At 37.5% G+C, this 22,616-nt stretch overlaps 2 protein-coding genes, 2 long non-coding RNA genes and 2 pseudogenes across 4 annotated transcripts in view; 5 read left to right on the plus strand and 1 right to left on the minus strand.

Annotated features, from left to right (window-relative positions):
* LOC110226185 overlaps nt 1-1,701 on the plus strand; it is a 2,292-nt gene extending 591 nt beyond the window's left edge. Inside the window, exons 1-3 of the long non-coding RNA XR_002330262.1 lie at nt 1-768; nt 1,282-1,354; nt 1,474-1,701. The exon at nt 1-768 is cut by the window's left edge and continues 591 nt beyond it. This is a non-coding gene — a long non-coding RNA (uncharacterized LOC110226185). The remainder of the gene's footprint in view (nt 769-1,281; nt 1,355-1,473) is intronic.
* A 145-nt stretch (nt 1,702-1,846) lies between these two features.
* Nucleotides 1,847-3,122, minus strand: LOC9304866 (putative F-box protein At5g38270). Its single transcript, XM_021019678.1, has one exon. The coding sequence runs from the start codon at nt 3,079-3,081 to the stop codon at nt 1,867-1,869; it is 1,215 nt and encodes a 404-aa protein (XP_020875337.1). The 5' UTR covers nt 3,082-3,122; the 3' UTR covers nt 1,847-1,866.
* A 3,655-nt stretch (nt 3,123-6,777) lies between these two features.
* On the plus strand, nt 6,778-7,890 carry LOC110226850. The gene is made up of 3 exons (XR_002330751.1): nt 6,778-7,506; nt 7,695-7,718; nt 7,805-7,890. It is a non-coding gene; the product is annotated as an uncharacterized LOC110226850 (long non-coding RNA).
* An 8,713-nt stretch (nt 7,891-16,603) lies between these two features.
* Nucleotides 16,604-18,158, plus strand: LOC110226585 (annotated as a pseudogene).
* A 545-nt stretch (nt 18,159-18,703) lies between these two features.
* Nucleotides 18,704-20,329, plus strand: LOC9306927 (LEAF RUST 10 DISEASE-RESISTANCE LOCUS RECEPTOR-LIKE PROTEIN KINASE-like 1.3; the record flags this gene model as incomplete). Its single annotated transcript, XM_021018538.1, has 2 exons — nt 18,704-19,520; nt 19,861-20,329. Coding segments are annotated over 2 exons (1,089 nt in total), but the record flags the coding sequence as incomplete, so codon positions are not given.
* A 487-nt stretch (nt 20,330-20,816) lies between these two features.
* On the plus strand, nt 20,817-22,272 carry LOC110226849 (annotated as a pseudogene).
* Nucleotides 22,273-22,616: the final 344 nt, after the last annotated feature.

Genomic DNA, 22,616 nt, shown 5'->3' on the forward strand with positions numbered 1-22,616 from the left:
TGAAAATCTGGGTTTGGGTCTATTCTGTAATGCACACGAAGTGATCGACGAAATTCCAGAGTTGAAATCAACATTTCATCATTAGAGAAGCAAATACAGAAGCTTTGAGGAGAAGAACGAGCAAGACAATCAGGTATCGAGTCTGCATATTCTTCTAAGACAGAACAAATGTCACTAATTTGTGATAGCTTCACAAAGAGGAACAAACGGTTTAGAGTTATAGGCTTGAAATCATGTTGGTTATCGTTTATTTGGTGGTTTTGCTGGCTGGTTTAGATTATAGGATTGAACTCTTGAAGCTAGAATGAAGTAGGACTGTCTTGGGTTTGATAAGGTTTATGGCTGCAATTTTCTGGTTTTGATTAGCGCACACAAGATTTTGAAATGTGAGTGAGACTGTGAGAGATGATATACCTTGAAGAAAATTGAGTTATTTGTGGTAGTGGAATGCTTCAAACTCAAGGTTTTATAACAAGAAGCTGGGAGTATCAGCCAAAAGAACGACTTAAAAAGTAGGCTTATAAGAATTTCCATGTAATTGAGTTGCGCAGGGACTTAAAGTTTCAAACTTTGTTGAATTAGTTGGACATACAAAAAAAAATGAAGTCACTGTTTCTGCCATTCATATTACACTCACGTCGACGATAAATTTAAGTCTAACCAAGAGCACTCGCTAAGTATAAACTGGTGTTTTTGGGAGATCAAACCGTCGGCAATACCAGTATCATCACTCGGCTCATGTACGACATATTCGACAATACTTATCAGGTAAATTTCATCGTTCCAATCTAGGTATTATCTCGACGCTGCAGGACGTTTGCTTTTATTTTGGGAGATTGTAGTCCTGGAAATCCCAGTGTTTGATCGATTTTGAGATCCGTTTTCATGGACGGGAATCGTGTTTTTCAGTACGAAGTTCTAATTCGTTTTTGTGATCTCGCGTTCAATTGTACGTAATTACGTGTGATCTGATTTGTAGATCATGTTTAGTCAATGTATAGGACATGACAATCAACTGAATGTAATCATTGTTTGCGATTTTTGCTTTTTTAATCACTCACTTTCGTAGTTACACTAATATGAGGATGTTTCTTTGATCTTGTTATCATTGTTTATCTAATCGAATTTGTTCTCAATTGATGATTGAAAGCATATGATCTTCTTTTGTGAAAATGAGAATTGCGTTTAAGCTTCTAATAATACGTCAACCATGCTTTCATATCATCATTGTACAATATTTTCTTGCTTTTCTCATTATCTTATGTTGCTTCATAATCATAGGCCATGCAATTGGTATCGATTTTCTATCAAACACAATGTACCTTGCAGATAGAACGGTCAGACTTCAGTTGTGGTAAGATCTTCAGCCTCTTTCAATTTTTTTTGCTCTGAAGAATAACATTGCAGATCATGTTTTGATCATGTTTCTGAGGACACTAAGAAGAGAGAATGGCTTTGTGGTCTGAAATTCAGATGACTCGCAGAGATAGAGTTAAAGAATTTGGTGAGAGACGACGACGATGAGAGTAGAAGAGTGTCTCTGGTCTACCACGTTTCATTAAGATTGAGCCTTTAAGTTTGGCTTCAATGTGAGTACTATGTTAAAGGCCCAATGTGAGTACTACGTGTTTTGAACATTGAGCCTATAACTTTGGCATCCCTTATTGTTTACATGTGGTGGTGTTCATTAAGATTTATGCATACACGATGATTAGTTTTTAGATTTTTGTACTTTAAGAATCCAAAATTTTACAAAATCAAAAAACAAAGAGGCATGGAAGAATTATTTTATATAAAAAAATGATATCAAATAAATAATTGTAGAAGCCAATACTAATTAGTGAAGAAAACATGTTAACCAAAAGACTAAGCAAATCCTGGAACAAACCACTGATTATTAAAACATACTTCCTTAGGCCATTTGATTGTACTTGTGGCAAGATCGAAGACACCACAATTTGAAACAGAACAATAATATGTTGGCCATATGTCATTTCTAACGAAACAGATTGAACCACTCTTGATTCCATCATCACCAACATCGTGAACGGGTGCTCTTATTGTAACCCCATGACCAAAGATCAACATCTCATCATCTCCAATAGATTCTACTCTTTCCCATATGTTACTCTCAGGGTTCATCTTAAAGATGTAAAACAAAATTTTGTCCTTCGATCTCATCACTAATGCACTCAAGATAATCAAAACGTCTCCTGATTTCTGAATGACTATTTTCTTTTTGCAATTGTATTCCCCTTTTTTTGAAAAGTATCGAAACGGATGTTCCCAATATGGGTTTTTTCCGATTACTTCTATGGGATCATTTCCAGAGAAATCAACAATTTTGATGTGACCATTAGTGGTATAGAGATAAAGCTTGCTGTTTCTATAAGCCAAGTCCAAAAAACTGAAATTTAGGCTTTCCATACTCAAATGGTTATTCCAGTTCCACCACGAATCATCTCCTTTCTTGTATGAGAATAAGTAATGATAATTGAAAATCCAAGCAACCACATAATCTCCTGTTTTCTCATCTATCCATAAAACAGCTGATCTTCGGCATATGATGATGTCTTTCCTCACACAATCCTTACGACATGGATCAACAAAGTGTCCCCACTCGCTGAATCCATGCTCGCGGTTTCGCTCGAATCTCACATTCCCACCGCGAATTGAAGACTCCATAGATGGAAGATCGATTCTTTTGTACGTTAACAGGTTAAAAATGTAAAAATCGAGATGAGAATCTACCATCAAGAGCCAATTCCCGGAGCCAGCCATAAAATAGCTGTCTTTGGAGAGTCCAACGTTTGTTCCTTCGTAGATCTTGTCTTCTCGGGGATTGAACAACATCAAAGAATATTTTACGTATATGATCCGCCATGGACAAAGAGGACGCTTCACGCATGTTTTCCAAATTGAATACCAATCTGAGCAAACAGTTTTTGCTCGGTGAAAATCAATAGAGTTCAAGCTTTCGAGTATCGACCGTAAAAGATCAGGATAAAGTTTGGACCAATCGTGATTTTCAGACACTTTTCGTCTCTTCTCTTCTTTCATCAAATCGTTTGGCGTATCCATGTTGCGCTTACCTGCCGAGCACTCTAACTCGGTTAAAGATGAACAAGTAAGTATCTAGGTTTGGTGTAGTTTGGTCCAATATATATAGTTGTCTTCTTTCTTTTGATCCTTAAGTCATTATTTACGTTTTTAACAAAAAAAAATATTATTATTTAATTTGATTAGATTTAGTTATGTATATCATTATTTTCAAAAACCTATATTATACATTAAAGTAAGGTTCTCTTCAAATTTATACTCTAACAATCTAACACGTGAAATCTCTCCTTGTGACATGGGTTTTCTTTCACTTTATCCTAAAATCATTGTTTGTCTTTTAACAAAAAAAATATATTATTATTTAATTTCATTAGATTTAAACCTCTATAAATTAATAATGTTGAGACTATGAAATTTTATTAATTTAGAGAGGTATTAATTTATAGAGAAATTTTACTAATTTTATAGTTTCTTAAAAAATTTATATCTAATTTTTTTTCTTTATAAGAAATATCTTTTTAAAACCAATTGCAAGTAGAGAAGCAATTATTAAGTTTAAAAAATAACATAAACTTTTTTCGATTAATAGAGTCATATTTCATTAATTTTTTTACATATCATATTTTAAATATATATCATAGTAATTCATATATGATATATATAAATTGATAAATTTATACAATAATTAATTTATAATGTAAATGGGACCATATGTTTACATGGGATTTTTTAAAAAAATTATTATCTTAATAATTTATCGATTTATGTCATATTTTACACTGGTCATAACTCCGGACCGGAAAAATTTATTAATTTAGAAAGATTTTTAATTTATAGAGGTTTTACTGTATGCATATCATTATTTTAAAATCTTATCTCATAGATTATACTAATTTTTTAATCATTTAAAATAAAAAGTTAAAATTAAGTTACTTTACTCTAAACTTAAGATATATATGATTCTCATATTAATTAAAATTTTGATAATATCATTTTCTTTAGAATGGAATGTAGCTTTTAAATAATGTACATGTTGTAGTAATTTATTTAATATTGAGAAATATTCTAAAACACCACATTTTAAATTTTTGTTCCAAAATTACCATCACTAGTTTATTTTTCTAATAATAAACACCAAAATTACCATAACAGAATATAGAACTTCCTGCTACTGTTATGTTTTTCTGGATTTTGATGTTTCAACAAGTTTGATTTTGATGTTTCACTTGGCTAGTAATATTGGCTTTAGGAAATTTTCATGTTCTAATAGGTTTGAAGTACACTTGGATTTCTAAAGAAAATTTTGGATCCGTCAAAATCCTCGTTTAATGAAAAACATGTCGTTGAAAAAAAAAAGCATCTCGTTTTTTTTTGTTCAAAATGCAGCTTTTTATTTTAATAGTAACCGTTCAATGTTGATGACACTATAGACAAAGGGGGTTTTACATTAGCAGATTTAAACTTGAAAGATTTTTTAATAAATATATAAATTGAAGGGATTTTTTAAGATTTATCTTTAGTTGGGAGGTTTTATTACTATCTAGGATTGGGTCAAGTATCTTAGCTAATAGAGATATTAGTATTTAGCTGGATAGTACATGTATCTTCATGTCCGATGATGGGTAATTTGTGGCAAAACTGGTTAGATATTGGGCTATATTAATATAAAACGACAATTGACCCAAAAACTAGATTTAAATCTGCCGTAATTTGAAAATTAGGTAAGTAGGAAAGAGAAAGATTATGTAAACCAAAACTATCCTTTCTTTTTGGATTAATTACAAAAATGCCACTGACTAAAAAAAGAAAATATGCGGCGACAATGTTTATTTTGACACAATAATATACGGATGACACATGCTAAATAATGTAGTATCACGATAAGTTACAAATTATATGTTAATATAGAATGATAACATGCTAACATATTAAATATCTGAATAATATTTGTATGAACATGGTAAAATGTGATTGGTATCAACTAACTTATATATTAACCTGTTTATTTACTCTAATAATTCAATTATTACCGATAACTTTTATATTAGCATACTTATTTATAATGATAATTTAGTTATCACGTTTAACTTCTAAGTTTTCATTTTTGTATGTGTTGCTAATTATATTGTTACCCATATAACGAAATCGAACCCAGAAAAATAGACCATGGTGTTGCTGTCAATGATACCAATTTCCCTCTTTTGCTTAATAAACCTCATAAAAATCCAGTTAACAAATTATTTAGGACATGTAACTCATATCATCTTCTTCCTCACTCCCTACGACACTATTTTACTCCGATCTCTCACTCTCATAAACCCTAACATCACCATCATCATTTGTAACCGCTGAATCGAGCTCCATATGTGAAGAAGTTGCAGCGTCATCATCATCATCGTCAATGGCTTCATGACCATCCCCGCTTGAATCAACAACAATATCTCACGGACTTACCTTAAGATCCTGAATCGAATCCGTTTGTTGAGCAATCTCAGCATCCTAGTTCATCGCTGGAATCAATTTAGTTTTGCAAATTACAAATTAATAAGAACTCTAACGACAACTCTTTGTTACAAACAATCTTCCGTTGAGAAATTATCCGAATTTGGTTCTCGAGGACAGAAAATGAAAGAGATGGATTATTAAAGAAAAAGTTAAACAGCAAATCAAGAGAAAGATGATAAGTTAAAACTTTTGTTTTTTTTTTTTTTTCTTCTAGTCATGAATTGCATTTGCTAAATGATTAGGGGTAAAAGAGTCCACATTACGGCTACAGTAACGACCGAACAGTGACAATATGTGTCAGTTAATTTTTTGGTCTTCTGAGTACATATCTTGCAAATACCCTTAGATATTTGTCTTTTTAAGAAAGAAAAAAAAAAAGAATAGGTCTCAAAATATGACTAAATGTCTGCACTTACCTGCCGAGCATTCTACTGGATCTAGGGTTTGGTTTGGAAGATTTCACGTCCCTAGGCTTTCGAGTGTAAAATCATTATGCGCAACTCTGCCTGGTAGCCACTAGCGATAAAATATTTTTGAGTGAATATTTAGGTATTCTTTAGTTGGATTTGATTGGATAACATAGTCCGGTTTATCCTTAACAAATTCGATTTCCGGTTAATGGAGCTTGTTCGAGACCGGTTAACTCAAATCTATTTATATATATGACTCGGTTTAAAGATAAACAAGTACATTTTGGTCCGATATTATATATTTTTAATATCTAGGATTGGGTCAAGTATTTTAGATATTAGAGATACTAGTATATGCATGTGGTATGATAGGTAAATGACTTAGTCTCAAAATATGACAAAGTCTTCTCATTATCAATGGATAGTAGACAGTGAATTGTTGGGGTGTTGTGAAGTTGTGCAAAAGGTTCTGTTGCCAAAAAGAATTAATTTGCTCAATCCTTCTCATTTCCAGTATTTTTAGGTCATATATTGATGACACTCTTTGACTTTTATTTTGTTGTTTAGGCTCTTGCTTGACTTCTATTTTGTTTAATCTAGTAAGAAAAAAAAATTTCTACTATTATCTTGAACTGGACAAACACCATTACGAACTTCTTAGTTGAGTTAGTAAAAGATTATCATTCTTCTTTTATTCATCATCTTCTTAGTTTTTAAATTCCACAAAAAAACAGAGGAAATTAAACCACCATGATCAATCTTTCTTTATCTCTGTTTTCATATACAATCATATTTGTGACCCTTTCTTGTGTTTTATCAGTTGATGAACTTCTGATGCACTGCACTCCTATGTTTAGATGTGGCAATCAAACATATCTTTATTATCCCTTTTGGACACCTGACAGAGAAGAGTGCGGTCACCCAGATTACAAGGTAAATTGTAGCGGAAGTTTCGCGGAGTTTAGTATATCCTCGGTTAGGTTCAGAATCCTTGAGATGAACTATGAGTCTCGTATAATAAGACTTGCTAGAATTGATTATCTCAACAACAATCTTTGTCCACAAGAACCTGAGAAAGGCAACAATCAACCAACAACTTCTTACATTTTCTTCCGACACTGAGTTGTCAACTTTTTATTACAACTGTTCTGGTTCAAGGGTAGATGTTCTTCCTAGTGGTTATATTAGACAACTTGAGTGTAAGGATGATACTGGTGTTCAAAGTTACTTTGTCTCTTCCTCTTCATATTCTGGGAATAGAGCTATCTTAGATGGGTAAAGTGCATCATGTGAAAGAAACGTCGATGTTCCTGTCTCTCGATCCGCAATGAAGACCTCAGAGAGAAATCAGAGTCTTGAGGCTATAAAGAAGGTTCTTGATAAGGGTTTCGGACTTAGCTTTAACAGTGATTGCTCCCAATGGGTAGCGTCAGACGGTGCTTGTGGCTTTAATAAGAGTTCAAGAGCATCGTCTGCTATTGTACAGATGAACCTCATGAGCATACTTGCACTTCTGGAAAGAAAAAGAAGAGTAATGTTTTCTCATTCTGACCTAATTTCATTTGAATATTTATCTTTGTCTGAATACTTGTATAAGAAACCATATATATTTTCCCTTCTTCAGAAATTTCCTTGCGTTTCAAGTTTTGTTTCAAGTACAATTCTAAATTCTGTCTTGAGATTGAACTGATATTTTCCTCATGGTACATGTTCACGCAGGTCTCTCCAAGAAATCAAAAATAGGTATGACGCTAATTTCAATAGAATATACCTCGAGAATAGCATAATCTTACAGGTTTTTGTGTTTTTGTGTTTTTGTTCGTATCTAGGCATCGGAAAGAGAGGAACTTCACATCATCCAAGACACCATAACCTTAAAGGGCTAGTAGAAATGAAACAGTATAGTTATGCAGAAGTGAAGTTAGAAAATCAAGAAACAGAGTTCTTCTGTTCTTTTGTTTATGCTTCAAATTTCATGGAGGAAAGAAAGGAGTTATGGAATGATTTGAGGGTTCATTTTGACTCTCCTATCATGAGAGGTAAACCATGGATAATTTTTGGGGATTTCAATGAGATTTTGGATTTGGAAGAGCACTCAAACTCAGAGGATAATCCGGTATTAACAGGTGGGATGAGAGATTTTCAAGCGGCTGTCAACTACTGCACCATCTCAGATTTAGCTCATCACGGTCCACTTTTTACATGGTCAAATAAGAGAGAAAATGATTTAATTGCAAAGAAGCTGGACAGGGTTATGACTAATGATGCTTGGTTACAGACTTATCCGCAGTCGTATAGTGTCTTTGAAGATGGAGGCTGCTCCGATCACTTACGATGCAGAATAAACCTTAACTTAGGCGCGGGTGCTGTGGTAAGGGGCAGAAAACCTTTCAAATTTATCAACGTTCTAACTGAAATGGAGCAATTTAAACCAATGGTTGATAGTTACTGGAAAGGAACAGAGCCCATCTATTTGTCTACCTCCTCTTTGTTTCGTTTTTCAAAGAAACTAAAAGGAATGAAGCCGATGCTTAGGGACTTGGCAAAGGAGAGAATAGGAAACTTGGTGAAAAAGACTAAAAAGGCATATGAAACTCTATGTCAGAAGCAAGAGCAGAATATGACTAATCCTTCTCAAAGCGCTATGCAAGAATAGCATGAAGCATACATTAAGTGGGATCACGTGGCTGGTTTAGAAGAGAAATACTTGAAGCAGAAATCGAAATTGCATTGGTTGAATATTGGGGACTATTATAGATAGAGTTTGGGCCGTATGTTTAGGCCTGTTACTTGTCGTTCAAGTCATTGTAAGTTTATGTAAACCCTAGAGATGTTCTCTATATAAGTCATTGTATCACGATTTAATAAAGTAAGTCAGTTCGATATCTAAATCTACATGGTATCAGAGCTAAAATCTCTAAAAAAACCCTAGGTTAATCGATAGTTTCGATTCTCCTTCAAAGAACAATCGATAGTTTCGATTGTGTGTTGTTCAAAGTTTCTTTTCTTTCAATAACAAGTCATCATGTCCACGATTGACGATGGCTCCTCCGCTACTCGGCAGGCTGCTAAACAACCGGACGCACCGGTGGTGTCTCCATATCTCTTAGCAAACTCCGACAATCCCGGGGCTCTCATCTCGACGGTCTCGTTAAACGGCGACAACTACAACGAGTGGGCAACAGAGATGTTAAACGCTCTTCAAGCAAAACGAAAGACAGGGTTCATTAATGGATCGATACCGAAACCACCTGCTAATGATCCTAACTATGAAAACTGGAAGACAGTCAATTCCATGATTGTTGGGTGGATTCGAACTTCCATAGAACCCAAGGTGAAATTCCATGATTATTTGTTTTGATCACTTGATAGATTCTTATTAAGTGTCTGTTTTGATACAATAAGTGTTTGTTTGGTTATCTAAACTGTCTTACATTGATTAGGTTAATGTTCTAGCTTGATTATCTGTTTTGATCACTTGTTACATTCTTATTAAGTGTCTGTTTTGTCTTACTAAGTGTCTGTTTTGTCTTATTAAGTGTCTGTTCTAGCTTGATAATTTGTTTTGATATTATAGGTTTGGCAGAGACAAAGGAGTACTGTCTAGGAGTATTGCTGGAATATTTCGGAGAAAGTTTGATGGACCTTACTATAGTTGGAAAGTGACTCCTACAGCCATTCAAGAGCGATATTTCAGATCATTTGCGGTAATGTTTGATATTCCTTTGAATGCTTAATAGTATATGTTGAAATGAATTAGTATAAGTCATACTAATTCATACTAATCTGTGTAGGGGAAGTTCAATTGGGATATCGGGATTACCGAGCTAGTCAGAGAAGGATTCTTGGTCATCGCCAAGAAAAGGCTTAAAGGAATTGTTAGTCAACCGAAGAAAACTGGTGTACAACCCTATTGGATTACCAGTAATGACCTGTGGGCGCTGATGTGTGCTTATTGGAAAACTGAGGAAGCAATTGAGCCGAGTGAAAATGCATCACAGTCCAGAAACAGTGATCGTAATGGTCTTGGAGTCCACAAACACGTATCAGGGCAAAAATCATTCATGCAAGTTCACCAAGAGCTGGTATAAGCTATTACTTTGTTTTTAAATATTGCACTTAGATCACTTAAGTTGTTATTTCTCTTCAATGATTTTAATGATGTCTTTTTATCATTATATGCATGTGGTATGATAGGTAAATGACTTAGTCTCAAAATATGACAAAGTCTTCTCATTATTAATGGATAGTAGACAGTGAATTGTTGGGGTGTTGTGAAGTTTTGCAAAAGGTTCTGTTGCCAAAAAGAATTAATTTGCTCAATCCTTCTCATTTCCAGTATTTTTAGGTCATATATTGATGACACTCTTTGACTTTTATTTTGTTGTTTAGGCTCTTGCTTGACTTCTATTTTGTTTAATCTAGTAAGAAAAAAAAATTTCTACTATTATCTTGAACTGGACAAACACCATTACGAACTTCTTAGTTGAGTTAGTAAAAGATTATCATTCTTCTTTTATTCATCATCTTCTTAGTTTTTAAATTCCACAAAAAAACAGAGGAAATTAAACCACCATGATCAATCTTTCTTTATCTCTGTTTTCATATACAATCATATTTGTGACCCTTTCTTGTGTTTTATCAGTTGATGAACTTCTGATGCACTGCACTCCTATGTTTAGATGTGGCAATCAAACATATCTTTATTATCCCTTTTGGACACCTGACAGAGAAGAGTACGGTCACCCAGATTACAAGGTAAATTATAGCGGAAGTTTCGCGGAGTTTAGTATATCCTCAGAGGCTATCTTCGGTCCGATTACGTGAACAAAAAGAGGAAGCAGTTGGCTTCTTGGCTCGTCGTGAGCAACATGACCAATTCTCTCGCCCTGACATGTCTTTTAATCAATCCGACAACACCAACATTAGACCAGATTCTATCATCAAGGGTCGCGTTTCATGCTCTCATTGTGGTCGTACCGGGCATGAGAAAAAGGAGTGTTGGAGTATTGTTGGCTTTCCGGATTGGTGGTCCGAGAGAAGTGGAGGCCGAGGGTCGAATAATAGAGGCAGAGGAGGACGGAGTTCAGGACGCGGTCGTGGACAAGCTATGACAGCTCACGCAACCAGCCCTAATCCCACCAATCTCCCGGAATTCACACCCGACCAAATACAAGCTCTTGCTCAAATGCTCAAAGGACAATCAAACAACGGGACTGCAGATAAACTCTCTGGTAAGACACACTTTGGCAATGTTATTCTTGACACCGGAGCCTCACATCATATGACCGGGAAGCTCTCTTTATTGACGGACATTGTCGTTATACCACCATGTTCGGTGGGTTTTGCGGATGGAAGCAACACGTTTGCCTCACATATGGGCGTGTTTCCGCTTTCTACCAATGTTGCATTGACTAATGTTCTTTATGTCCCAACATTAACTTGCACCTTATTATCCGTCTCTAAAATTGTGAAACAAACAAAGTGTGTTGCTACCTTTACTGACACAATTTGTGTTCTACAGGACCATTTTTCGAGGCCTTTGATTGGAAGCGGTGAAGAGCGTGAGGGGGTTTATTATCTTACGGACGTCGCTACAGCAAAAATTCATACCGCCACTGTCTCTTCCGATCAAGTCTTGTGGCATCAGCGTTTAGGACATCCTAGTTTTATAGTACTTTCTTCTTTACCGGTGTTTTCAAAATCTTCTTCTTCAGTCGGCTCTCATTCATGTGACGTGTGTTTTAGAGCTAAACAAACAAGAGAAGTTTTTCCTCTTAGTATTAATAAATCAACCGAGTGTTTCTCTTTGATTCATTGTGATGTTTGGGGTCCATACCGTGTCCCGTCGTCTTGTGGTGCGGTTTATTTTTTGACAATAGTTGATGATTTTTCAAGAGCTGTTTGGACTTATCTTCTCCTTGCAAAGTCTGAAGTACGTACGGTGCTTACTAATTTTTTTGCTTACACGGAGAAGCAATTTGGCAAGTCAGTTAAAACGGTTCGTAGTGATAACGGGACTGAATTTATGTGTCTCTTATCGTACTTTCGAGAACATGGAATCATTCACCAAACTTCGTGCGTTGGCACACCTTAGCAAAATGGTCGCGTTGAGCGTAAGCATAGGCATATTCTCAACGTTGCTCGGGCACTCTTATTCCAAGCCAGCCTACCTATTAAATTCTGGGGAGAAGCGGTGTTAACTGCTGCCTACTTGATTAATCGCACTCCGTCATCACTTCACAAAGGTCTTTCTCCCTACGAAATTCTTCATGATTCCAAGCCCAATTATGATCAGTTGAGGGTTTTCGGATCAGCCTGTTATGTTCATCATCTCTCTCGAGATAAAGACAAATTTGGAGAAAGAAGTCGCTTGTGTATTTTTGTAGGGTATCCATTTGCACAAAAAGGTTGGAAGGTGTTCGATATTGAAAAGAATGAGTTTCTAATTTCACGAGATGTTGTCTTTCGGGAAACCATTTTTCCATATGCATATCCTACTCCTAGTCCCGCATCCTTGTCTCCATCTCCGGTTATTTGTGATGAAGATTGGATGGTTTCCACTAGCAGGGGGAGTACGCCGGAAACCACCACGGGTAGTGGTTCTACACCGGTTTCTATTGTTGATACGGTTTCTGCTCCTGAACCAATTCCTGCACCGGTCTCCATATCCACACCGGCTCCCGCAGCCAACTCAGTCTCCGACCCGTCTTCTCCGCCGGAAACAAGTTCAGTTCCGACAAAATCTGTAGTCGCTGGTGATGATTCCTCTGTTGCAGTCTTGACACCGGCTAGCAACTCGCAGTCCGAAGTAGATACTTCAAGTTCTCATGGTGAAATTACGCCTCCTCCACGTCAAGGCAAGCGTCAAATTCAACCTCCTGTACGTTTAAAGGATTATGTGCTCTACAATGCTACTAGTGATCCGATAAACCCTCATGTTCTCTCCGACTCCGCTTCATTGTCCTCGTCAACAGTCCAAGGTACTTCCTCTTATCCTTTAATGGATTATGTTTCGGATGATTGTTTTTCACCAGGACATAAGGTGTTTCTTGCTGCAATCACGGCCAATGTCGAGCCTAAGAATTTTAAAGAGGTTGTTCAAGTTAAAGTTTGGAACGATGCAATGTTTAAAGAAGTGGATGCTCTGGAGATTAATAAGACATGGGATATTGTTGATTTGCCACCAGGAAAGGTTGCAATTGGTAGTCAATGGTCTATAAGACTAAGTACAATGCGGATGGTACCATTGAAAGATATAAAGCTCGGCTTGTCGTCCAAGGTAACAAACAAGTAGAAGGAGAAGACTATAATGAGACTTTTGCACCGGTTGTCAAGATGACTACGGTACGTACTATCCTACGACTTGTTGCTGCCAATGATTGGGAGGTATATCAAATGGATGTCCACAATGCTTTTCTTCATGGTGATCTTGACGAGGAGGTTTATATGAAGCTTCCTCCCGGGTTTCGTCATTCTCATCCTGACAAAGTTTGTCGTCTACGCAAGTCATTGTATGGCTTGAAACAAGGCCCTAGGTGTTGGTTTAAGAAGTTGTCTGATGCTCTTCCCAAGTTTGGTTTTGTGCAATCATATAAGGACTACTCACTTTTCTCCTACACACAAAATAATATGGAGATCCGAGTGTTGGTATACGTTGACGATCTCTTGATATGTGGAAATGATGATGAGTATATGCTACGAAAATTCAAGGAATATTTGGGACGTTGCTTTTTCATGAAGGACTTGGGGCGGCTCAAGTATTTTCTTGGTATAGAGGTTAGTCGTGGGCCTGAAGGTATTTTTTTATCTCAACGTAAGTATGCTCTCGACGTCATTTCCGATAGCGGCAATCTTGGTGCTCGGCCCGCAAATACTCCTTTGGAGACAGATCATCATCTCGCGACGGATGATGGTCCCTTTCTTCCGGATCCCAAACCATATCGACGACTCGTTGGTCGGTTACTTTATCTTCTTCATACTCGGCCTGAATTAAGCTACTCAGTGCATGTCCTGTCTCAATTCATGCAAACTCCTCGGATGGCTCATTTAGAAGCGGCGTTACGCATTGTTCGTTTTTTGAAGGGTTCACCAGGTCAGGGTATTTTGTTGAAAGCAAGCAAAGATTTAACACTAGACGTGTATTGTGACTCGGATTTTCAAAAATGTCCCTTAACTCAGAGATCACTTAGTGCTTATGTTACGTTGCTTGGAGGCTCGCCTATTTCTTGGAAGACAAAGAAGCAAGACACAGTCTCCCACTCTTCCGCCGAAGCTGAATATAGAGCAATGTCTGTTGCTCTTCGCGAAATCAAGTGGCTGCGTAAGTTGTTGAAAGATTTGGGCATCGAACAGTCTGCGCCAGCTCATTTATTTTGTGATAATAAGGCGGCTCTTCACATTGCCGCTAATCCAGTCTTCCATGAGCGTACCAAGCACATTGAGTCAGATTGTCATTCGGTTCGTGATGCGGTTCGTGACGGCATCATCACCACACATCACGTTCGTACGGAGGAACAACTAGCAGATATTTTTACAAAAGCTCTTGGTCGTTCACAGTTTCTCTATTTAATGTCCAAGTTGGGCGTTCAGAACCTTCACACTCCAACGTGAGGGGGAGTATTATAGATAGAGTTTGGGCCGTATGTTTAGGCCCGTTACTTGTCGTTCAAGTCATTGTCGGTTTATGTAAACCCTAGAGATGTTCTCTATATAAGTCATTGTATCATGATTTAATAAAGTAAGTCAGTTCGATATCTAAATCTACAGGGACAGGAATAATAAAGCTTTTTATAGAGCTTTGTTAACCCGAGAGGCGCAAAATTCAATACGAGAAATTCAGCGCCAAGATGGAAGTGTAACGACAAAAGAGGATGAAATCAAGACAGAGGCTGAACGATTCTTTAGAGAATTCCTGCAGTTGGTGCCGAATGATTTTGAGGGTATTACAGTGGCTGCGTTACAAGACATATTACCTTATCGTTGCTCGGAGTCTGATAAGGAGATGCTCATTTCACTAGTTTCAGCTGAGGAGATAAAAAATGTGTTGTTCTCGATGCCAAACGACAAGTCTCCAGGACCGGATGGTTTCACCTCAGAATTTTATAAGGGAGCTTGGGATATAATAGGTGATGAATTCATTTTGGAGGTTCAGTCTTTTTTCGAAAAAGGTTTCTTGCCTAAGGGCATCAACTCCACAATTTTAGCGCTCATCCCAAAAAGAAAGGAGGCTAAAGAGATGAAAGACTACAGACCCATTTCTTGCTGCAATGTGCTCTATAAAGTCATATCAAAGATAATCGCAAACAGGCTCAAGATGGTGCTACCTAAATTTATAGCGGGCAACCAATCAGCGTTTGTGAAGGACCGTCTCTTGATTGAAAATGTGTTATTGGCGACAGAGTTAGTCAAGGACTATCATAAGGACTCAATCTCAAGCCGGTGCGCTATAAAAATTGATATATCAAAAGCTTTTGATTCAAATCAATGGGATTTCCTCACAAACGTTCTGACAGCTTTGAATTTTTCGACCGATTTCATACATTGGATCACTCTCTGCATAACGACGGTCTCTTTCTCGGTTCAGGTTAATGGTGAATTAGTGGGTTTCTTCAGAAGTGCAAGAGGTTTAAGGCAAGGCTGTTCCCTCTCTCCATACCTATTTGTCATAAGTATGGATGTCCTCTCAAAAATTCTTGATAAAGCTGCGGGTTTAAGACAGTTTGGCTACCACCCTAAATGTAGAAACGTTGGTTTAACTCATTTGAGTTTTGCGGATGACTTGATGATTCTCTCTGATGGGAAGATTCGATCGGAGAGAATCATCAATACAGGGAATAGTCACGGTGTTAGATGAGTTTGCCAAAAGATCTGGACTTAAAATAAGCATGGAAAAGTCGACAATGTATTTGGCGGGAATTCAAGAGCCGATCTACCAAGCGATAGTGAACAGGTTACCGTTTGATGTAGGTCAACTTCCAGTGAGATACTTGGGACTTCCTCTTGTAACCAAGCGTTTCAGCTCCTCGGATTATCTCCCTTTACTTGAGCACATTAGAAGGAAAATTGCATCATGGACGTCAAAATTTTTGTCATTTGCCGGAAGACTCAATTTAATAACTTCAGTTCTATGGAGTGTATGCAATTTTTGGTTTGCGGCATTTAGACTACCACAAGCGTGTATAAGAGAAATTGACAAGCTGTGTTCCGCTTTCTTATGGTCGGGACCAGAATTATGGTCAACGAAAGCCAAAGTCTCGTGGGAAGCTATATGTAAACCAAAAACTGAGGGTGGATTGGGATTACGTTCACTAAGAGAAGCAAACGAGGTGTGTGTTTTGAAACTAATCTGGCGTATTGTTTCAAGAAGTGAGTCTCTGTGGGTCAAATGGATTGAAACAAATCTACTAAAGAAGCAATCATTCTGGTCTTTGAAGAGTATTTCAGTTCTGGGGTCATGGATATGGAAGAAACTGCTCAAGTACAGAGAAGTGGCAAAAGCACATTGTAAAGTAGAAGTTGGCAATGGAAAAGGCACCTCATTCTGGTATGATGACTGGTCGGAGCTTGGCAGGCTCACGGAAGTGGTGGGAGAAAGAGGGATTATTGACTTGGGAATAAGCTGTAGCATGACCGTGGCAGAAGCATGGTCGGCTCGCCGTAGGCGCAGACACCGAACTGAAACCCTGAACAAGATAGAAATCAACTTGCACGCAGCAAAGCAAGCTCGAACAAAGAGATCTGATGTAGTACTAACTATTCAACAGATTGGCAATCTCTCATCACCCATATCTCAAATATGCAGAATCATCGAGTAGAGAGTTTTTTGGCTCGCTACACTTTTCAAACGGCGGTCTACACAATATGGAGGGAGCGTAATGGAAGAAGACACGGCGAGTCTCCTAATCCAGCAACGCGCCTCATCAGGTGGATAGACAAGCAGCTTCGGAACGCACTCTCATCCATAAAACTTTCGGGTGATAGGCGATATGATAAAGGGCTACAAATGTGGTTTGCATCAAGAGATTAAGTTTTCTTGGTTTTTTACTTTGCTTCAAACTGTTTCTTTAAACTACCCGTCGCACTAGTTGTAACAACGATATTTTTTCTTTGAATATAATTTAACATTACATTCAAAAAAAAAAGAAGAAAATTACAAAATCATTTCACAAACGGTTGGGAAATAAGGATTTGGAACTGTCTATGAAGGACACCTCTTCGATGGTCGTAAGGTTGCGGTGAAAATATTGAAGGAATTTAAGAGCAATGGTGAAGACTTCATCAACGAAATCTCAAGCATAAGCCAAACATCTCATGTTAACATTGTTTCTTTACTTGGATTCTGCTATGAAGGTTCGAAAAGAGCAATTGTGTATGAGTTTCTAGAGAATGGATCTTTGGATCACTTCATTGCAAAAGAGAAGTCACTGAATCTGGATGTGAGTACTCTATACGGGATCGCGCTAGGTGTTGCTCGAGGACTTGAGTACTTGCACCATGGCTGCAAAACAAGGATTGTGCATTTTGACATCAAACCTCAAAATGTACTGTTAGATGAAAATCTTTGCCCAAAAGTGTCGGACTTTGGTCTTGCTAAGCTATGTGAGAAAAGAGCAAGCATCTTGTCATTGCTAGACACAAGAGGAACAATCGGCTATATCACACCAGAGGTGTTTTCAAGAATGTATGGAAGAGTCTCCCACAAATCAGATGTTTATAGCTATGGAATGTTGGTCCTCTAAATGATCGGAGAAAGGAACAAAGAAACAGAAGAAACCGTTGCTTCTAACTCAAGTTCATCTTACTTTCCAAATTGGATCTATAAGGATCTTGAAAATGGAAAGCATACATGGAAATTTGGTGATGAGATAACTAGAGAGGAGAAAGAGATTGCAAAGAAGATGACCTTGGTGGGTTTCTGGTGTATTCAGCCAAGTCCATCAAATCGTCCACCGATGAACCGGGTTGTTGAGATGATGGAAGGAAGTTTGGATGCTCTTGAAGTTCCTCCTAAGCCTTCTTTACAATTTTCTACAGAGCATCTTCCGGAATCTTCCTCGCTCTCAGAAGAGAATTCAAACTACTCTGAGGTATTTATAGGATCCACAAGTTGAAAATCATTTTCGATACTTCATCATATACTTGGTGTAAAACCACTCAAGAAAAAATTAATTTAAGAAATGATTTTGTATGTTTAAAATCTAAAATGTTTAGAAGTATATCGTTTTTTTTTGTATAAAAAATGATGTTTAGAAGTATCTCGTCTTTATGTGATGAATATTGAAGAGAAAAGTCTTCTAATGTCAACGAAACAGAGACAAATGACGAAACAGAGACAAATGATTAAACTCTCACCAAGTCTTTTATTCATGGTTTATCCTTCATTGCTTATCTGCTCAGCCCAAGCCAAACCCATCGAAGATTAAACTATTCACAGATCAATAATGTTCTCTCCATTACTCTTCAGATTCCGAAAACCCAACCCTTGTCAGTAATGGTCCCTCTTCAGAAGCCAAGAGAATTCTAGTTCTTAGAATTGATAAACGATTGTTTGGTGGTAGTTAAGACTACCTATTGTTTTGTTTTTCATTGATATAAATACTTGGAGTACACCTCCTTACCACTGGAAATTACAAACTGAAACAAACGTGGAGTTACAACTCCTACAAACGTGGAAACGATAGGAAATGGAATCGTGGAAGATCCCTACTTATTGAAACTGAACTGAAACAAAGACTAAGTCAATTGACTTAGTGTTGGACCTACTGGACATACTTCGGATTGGGCCTGCGATTCCTCATGGGCCTTCTCCTTTCTCCTTCTTCTCTTCCGCTCTCATCAGTCTGGTCCTTCTCTTCTTATCCTATATTCACTTTCTTGCTTGTGCTCTAAGTCAACGAGAACATATATGTGATACTCTGTTTCGTTGTGGGAATCTCACCGCCGGTTTCCCTTTCTGGGGAGAGTCCCGACCAGAACCTTGTGGTCATCCTTCTTTGGTGCTTCAATGTCACCAGAACAAGACTGCCCTAATTATCTCAGGTCAGATGTACCGTGTTCTCCAAATAGACAAAACATCTAACCGTCTTAGACTTGCGAGGGACGACTTCTTAAGTGAATCATTCTGCTCTGCTACTTTCACCAGCACAACGGTGACTCCTGAGCTCTTTGAGCTTTTGCCAGACTACACGAACCTCTATGTTTACTATGGTTGTAACGCTTGTTTTCAAGATCCCGTGAATTTCACATGTCCAAAACTTGGTGTTGCCTCGGTGCATCGGGATAATAACTATCATGAAAACTGTGGTGCGAGTTTCAAAATCATTGTTCCCACGAGTTATGTTCCAGAAGGGGAATCTTTGAATGTAACCAATTTGCAAAATGTTATTAAAGAAGGATTTGAGGTGAAGCTGAGGATTGCTGAGAGGCCGTGTCAAGAATGTAAATCCAGTGGTGGAATCTGCGCCTACCGCGTTGCAACTCCAGTTTGCTGCAAGGCAGCAAACTCGTCATCAGAACCCATATGCACCCCAATGATTCCATCTGGTAAGTTTCTGAACTCTCAGCAAGTTTCTTAATTAGGATTAATATTGCCTACTTTCACTTATCTAGTTTTAAATATTTTATTATTTACCAGGTGTCAATAGCTTAACTAGTAAACTATCTCCAGCAAAGCCTAGATGTTGCTAGTTCGAATTGCACGTAATGCTTTGGTTTCTGGCCTAAGAAAATGTAGAGGCCTAGCCCCGAAACCTTTTCGTTATTCGAAAATATATATATACTATAACATCAAATAATCAAATATTAAGAAACACATTATAAGTCTTCTTTTGGCTTGACAATAATATGGCTTATCTTTGTGATTCTCTCCCTTGTGTTTTATCAGTTTATGAGCACTGCAGTCCTACGTTTAGATGTGGCAAGCAGACAGATCTCTATTACCCCTTTTGGAAACCTGATAGAGAAGAGTGTGGTCATCCGGAATTCAAGGTCAACTGCAGCGTAGATTTCGCAGAGTTTACTATATCTTATATTAAGTTTCAAATCCTTGAAATGAACCACGACTCTCGTATCATAAGACTTGCTAGAATGGATTATCTCAACAATCTTTGTCCACAAGACCCTGAGAGCGCTTTAATCAACCAACAAGTCCTTTAATTTTCTAACGACACTGAATTGCTAACTTTTTTCTACGAATGCCCTAGTCCAAGGGTGGATTTTCCACCTGGCGATTACATTAGACAGCTTCAATGTGGGGATACTACTGATGAGCAAAGTTACTTTGTGAGAAAAGAGCACTCATCTTCATATGAGTTGGTTGGAGCCATCTCAAATGAGCTAAGGTCCTCTTGCAAAAGAACCATCGATATTCCAGTTTCTCGATCTGCCTTGAGTAGTAGTGTTAAAACGGGCTACCCGGCCCGTTGAAGCCCGAACCCGTTTAGACCCGAGCCCGTTTAACGAAATATTTTGAAGCCCGTTTAGTCGCCTACCCGTTTAAGCCCGTTCAAGGCCCTTGAGGGAAACAGAGAGAAATCAGAGTCTGGAGACTTTAAAGAAGGCTCTTGATAAGGGTTTCAAGCTTAGATTCAACAATGACTGTTCGCGGTGCCTAACATCAGGGGGTACTTGTGGATATAGTCTACTCTCGAGAAAATTTGTTTGCTATTGTATAGATGAGACGACTCATACGCATACTTGTGGAAAGAAAGGTAATGGCTCATTTTTCTCTGTTTTAACTGATTATGTTTAGATTGGTTTCTTGAAACTGATTTTCTAATGTTCTTCCAAAAGAACTTATTTTCTCCATTTCCTCAGCCACTCCATATTCCTATGCATGTCAGTTTCAAGCTAATTTGCTTAATTCAAGTACGATTCTATGTTCTGTCTTGCTTTTGAACTGACCTTTTTTCATGGTATTCATTCATGCAGATATCTCCAGTACAGATATAGGTATATATATTTGTCCTATTACTTGCCAGGAAACTAATTGAAGTAGAAGATACATACCTAACTAAAAACATATTTATCCCACACAACTCTTGTCTTTTTGTTTGTCACTAGGCATTGGATTGGCTTGTGGAATCTTAGGTGTCACTCTTGTTGCCGGATGTTTGCGGTTCATGATCCAAAAAAGGGGAAGTTCACAACATCTAAAAGACCATAATCTAAAGGCGCTACTACAACTGAAACAGTACAGTTATGCAGAAGTGAAGAAAATTACAAAATCATTTTCGCATATGGTTGGGAAAGGAGGATTTGGAACTGTTTATGGAGGAAACCTTTGCAATGGTCGTAAGGTTGCGGTGAAAATTTTGAAGGATTTTAAGAGCAATGGTGAAGACTTCATCAATGAAGTCACAAGCATGAGCCAAACGTTCATGTTAACATTGTTTCTTTGCTTGGTTTCTGCTATGAAGGGTCCAAAAGAGCGATTGTGTATGAGTTTTTAGAGAATGGGTCTCTCGAACAGTTCATCTCTAAAGATAAGCCAATGAATTTGGATGTGAGTACTCTCTACAAAATCGCGCAAGCTGTTGCTCGAGGACTTGAGTACTTACACCATGGCTGCAAAACAAGGATTGTACATTTTGACATCAAACCTCAGAATATACTTTTAGATGACACATTCTGCCCTAAAGTCTCGGACTTTGGCCTCGCTAAGCTCTGCGAGAAAAGAGAGAGCATATTGTCTTTGCTAGATGCAAGAGGAACAATAGGTTACATTGCACCTGAGGTGTTCTCAGGATTGTACGGCAAAATCTCCCACAAATCAGATGTTTATAGTTATGGAATGTTGGTCCTCGAGATAATCGGAGCAAAGAACAAAGAAACAGATAAAACCGTTGCTTCTAACTCAAGTTCAACTTACTTTCCCGATTGGATCTACAAAGATCTTGAAAATGGAGACCATACATGGAAATTTGGTGATGAGATAACTAGAGAGGAGAAAGAGATTGCAAAGAAGATGGCCTTGGTGGGTCTCTGGTGTATTCAGCCATGTCCTTTAAATCGTCCACCGATGAACAGAGTTGTTGAGATGATGGAAGGAAGTTTGGATGCTCTTGAAGTCCCTCCTAAGCCTTCTTTACATTTATCAGCGGAGCCTCTTCCAGAATCTTCTTCAGTTTCAGAAGAGACTTCAAAATACTCGGAGGTATTGATAAAATCCACAAGTTGAAAATCTATTTCTCAAACTTCATCATATAATTGGTGTAATTATGCATGTGAAATTAATTGAAGACAAGATTTTGTATGTTTATAATCTAAAATGTTTCAAAGTATATCTTTTTTTTTTCATATGTGATGCATATACGCGTTACAAAACTTTCCCTTATACTACTTGAATATCTGAAAAAGTGAAATTTTTAGACTCGTTAACTTATCCCAAAGTAATATTTTCGACTGGGTTATGATTTTGTTCATGCAATTTTTGGCTGCATAAATTGTCTTGTGCTTTTTTCTTCTTTTGACATGATGCAAGTAATTAGATATCTTACATTTCCCCCAACATTTTTGATATCTACGAATAGAATGGAAATATTATGATATTTGATACCTTCGTTGTGGTCTATTAGACTATTATACTTGTATATCCACATGATATTTTGGGCCAGTCAAGGGCTTAGATTTGAGTAAACT

Source organism: Arabidopsis lyrata (genome assembly GCF_000004255.2).
Source record: "Arabidopsis lyrata subsp. lyrata unplaced genomic scaffold ARALYscaffold_7, whole genome shotgun sequence".
Taxonomy (NCBI): Eukaryota; Viridiplantae; Streptophyta; class Magnoliopsida; order Brassicales; family Brassicaceae; genus Arabidopsis; species Arabidopsis lyrata.

Bases quoted from the DNA above. Each gene is read 5' to 3' on its own strand.
- LOC9304866 (XM_021019678.1), bottom strand. From the start codon at position 3,081: ATGGATACGCCAAACGATTTGATGAAAGAAGAGAAGAGACGAAAAGTG.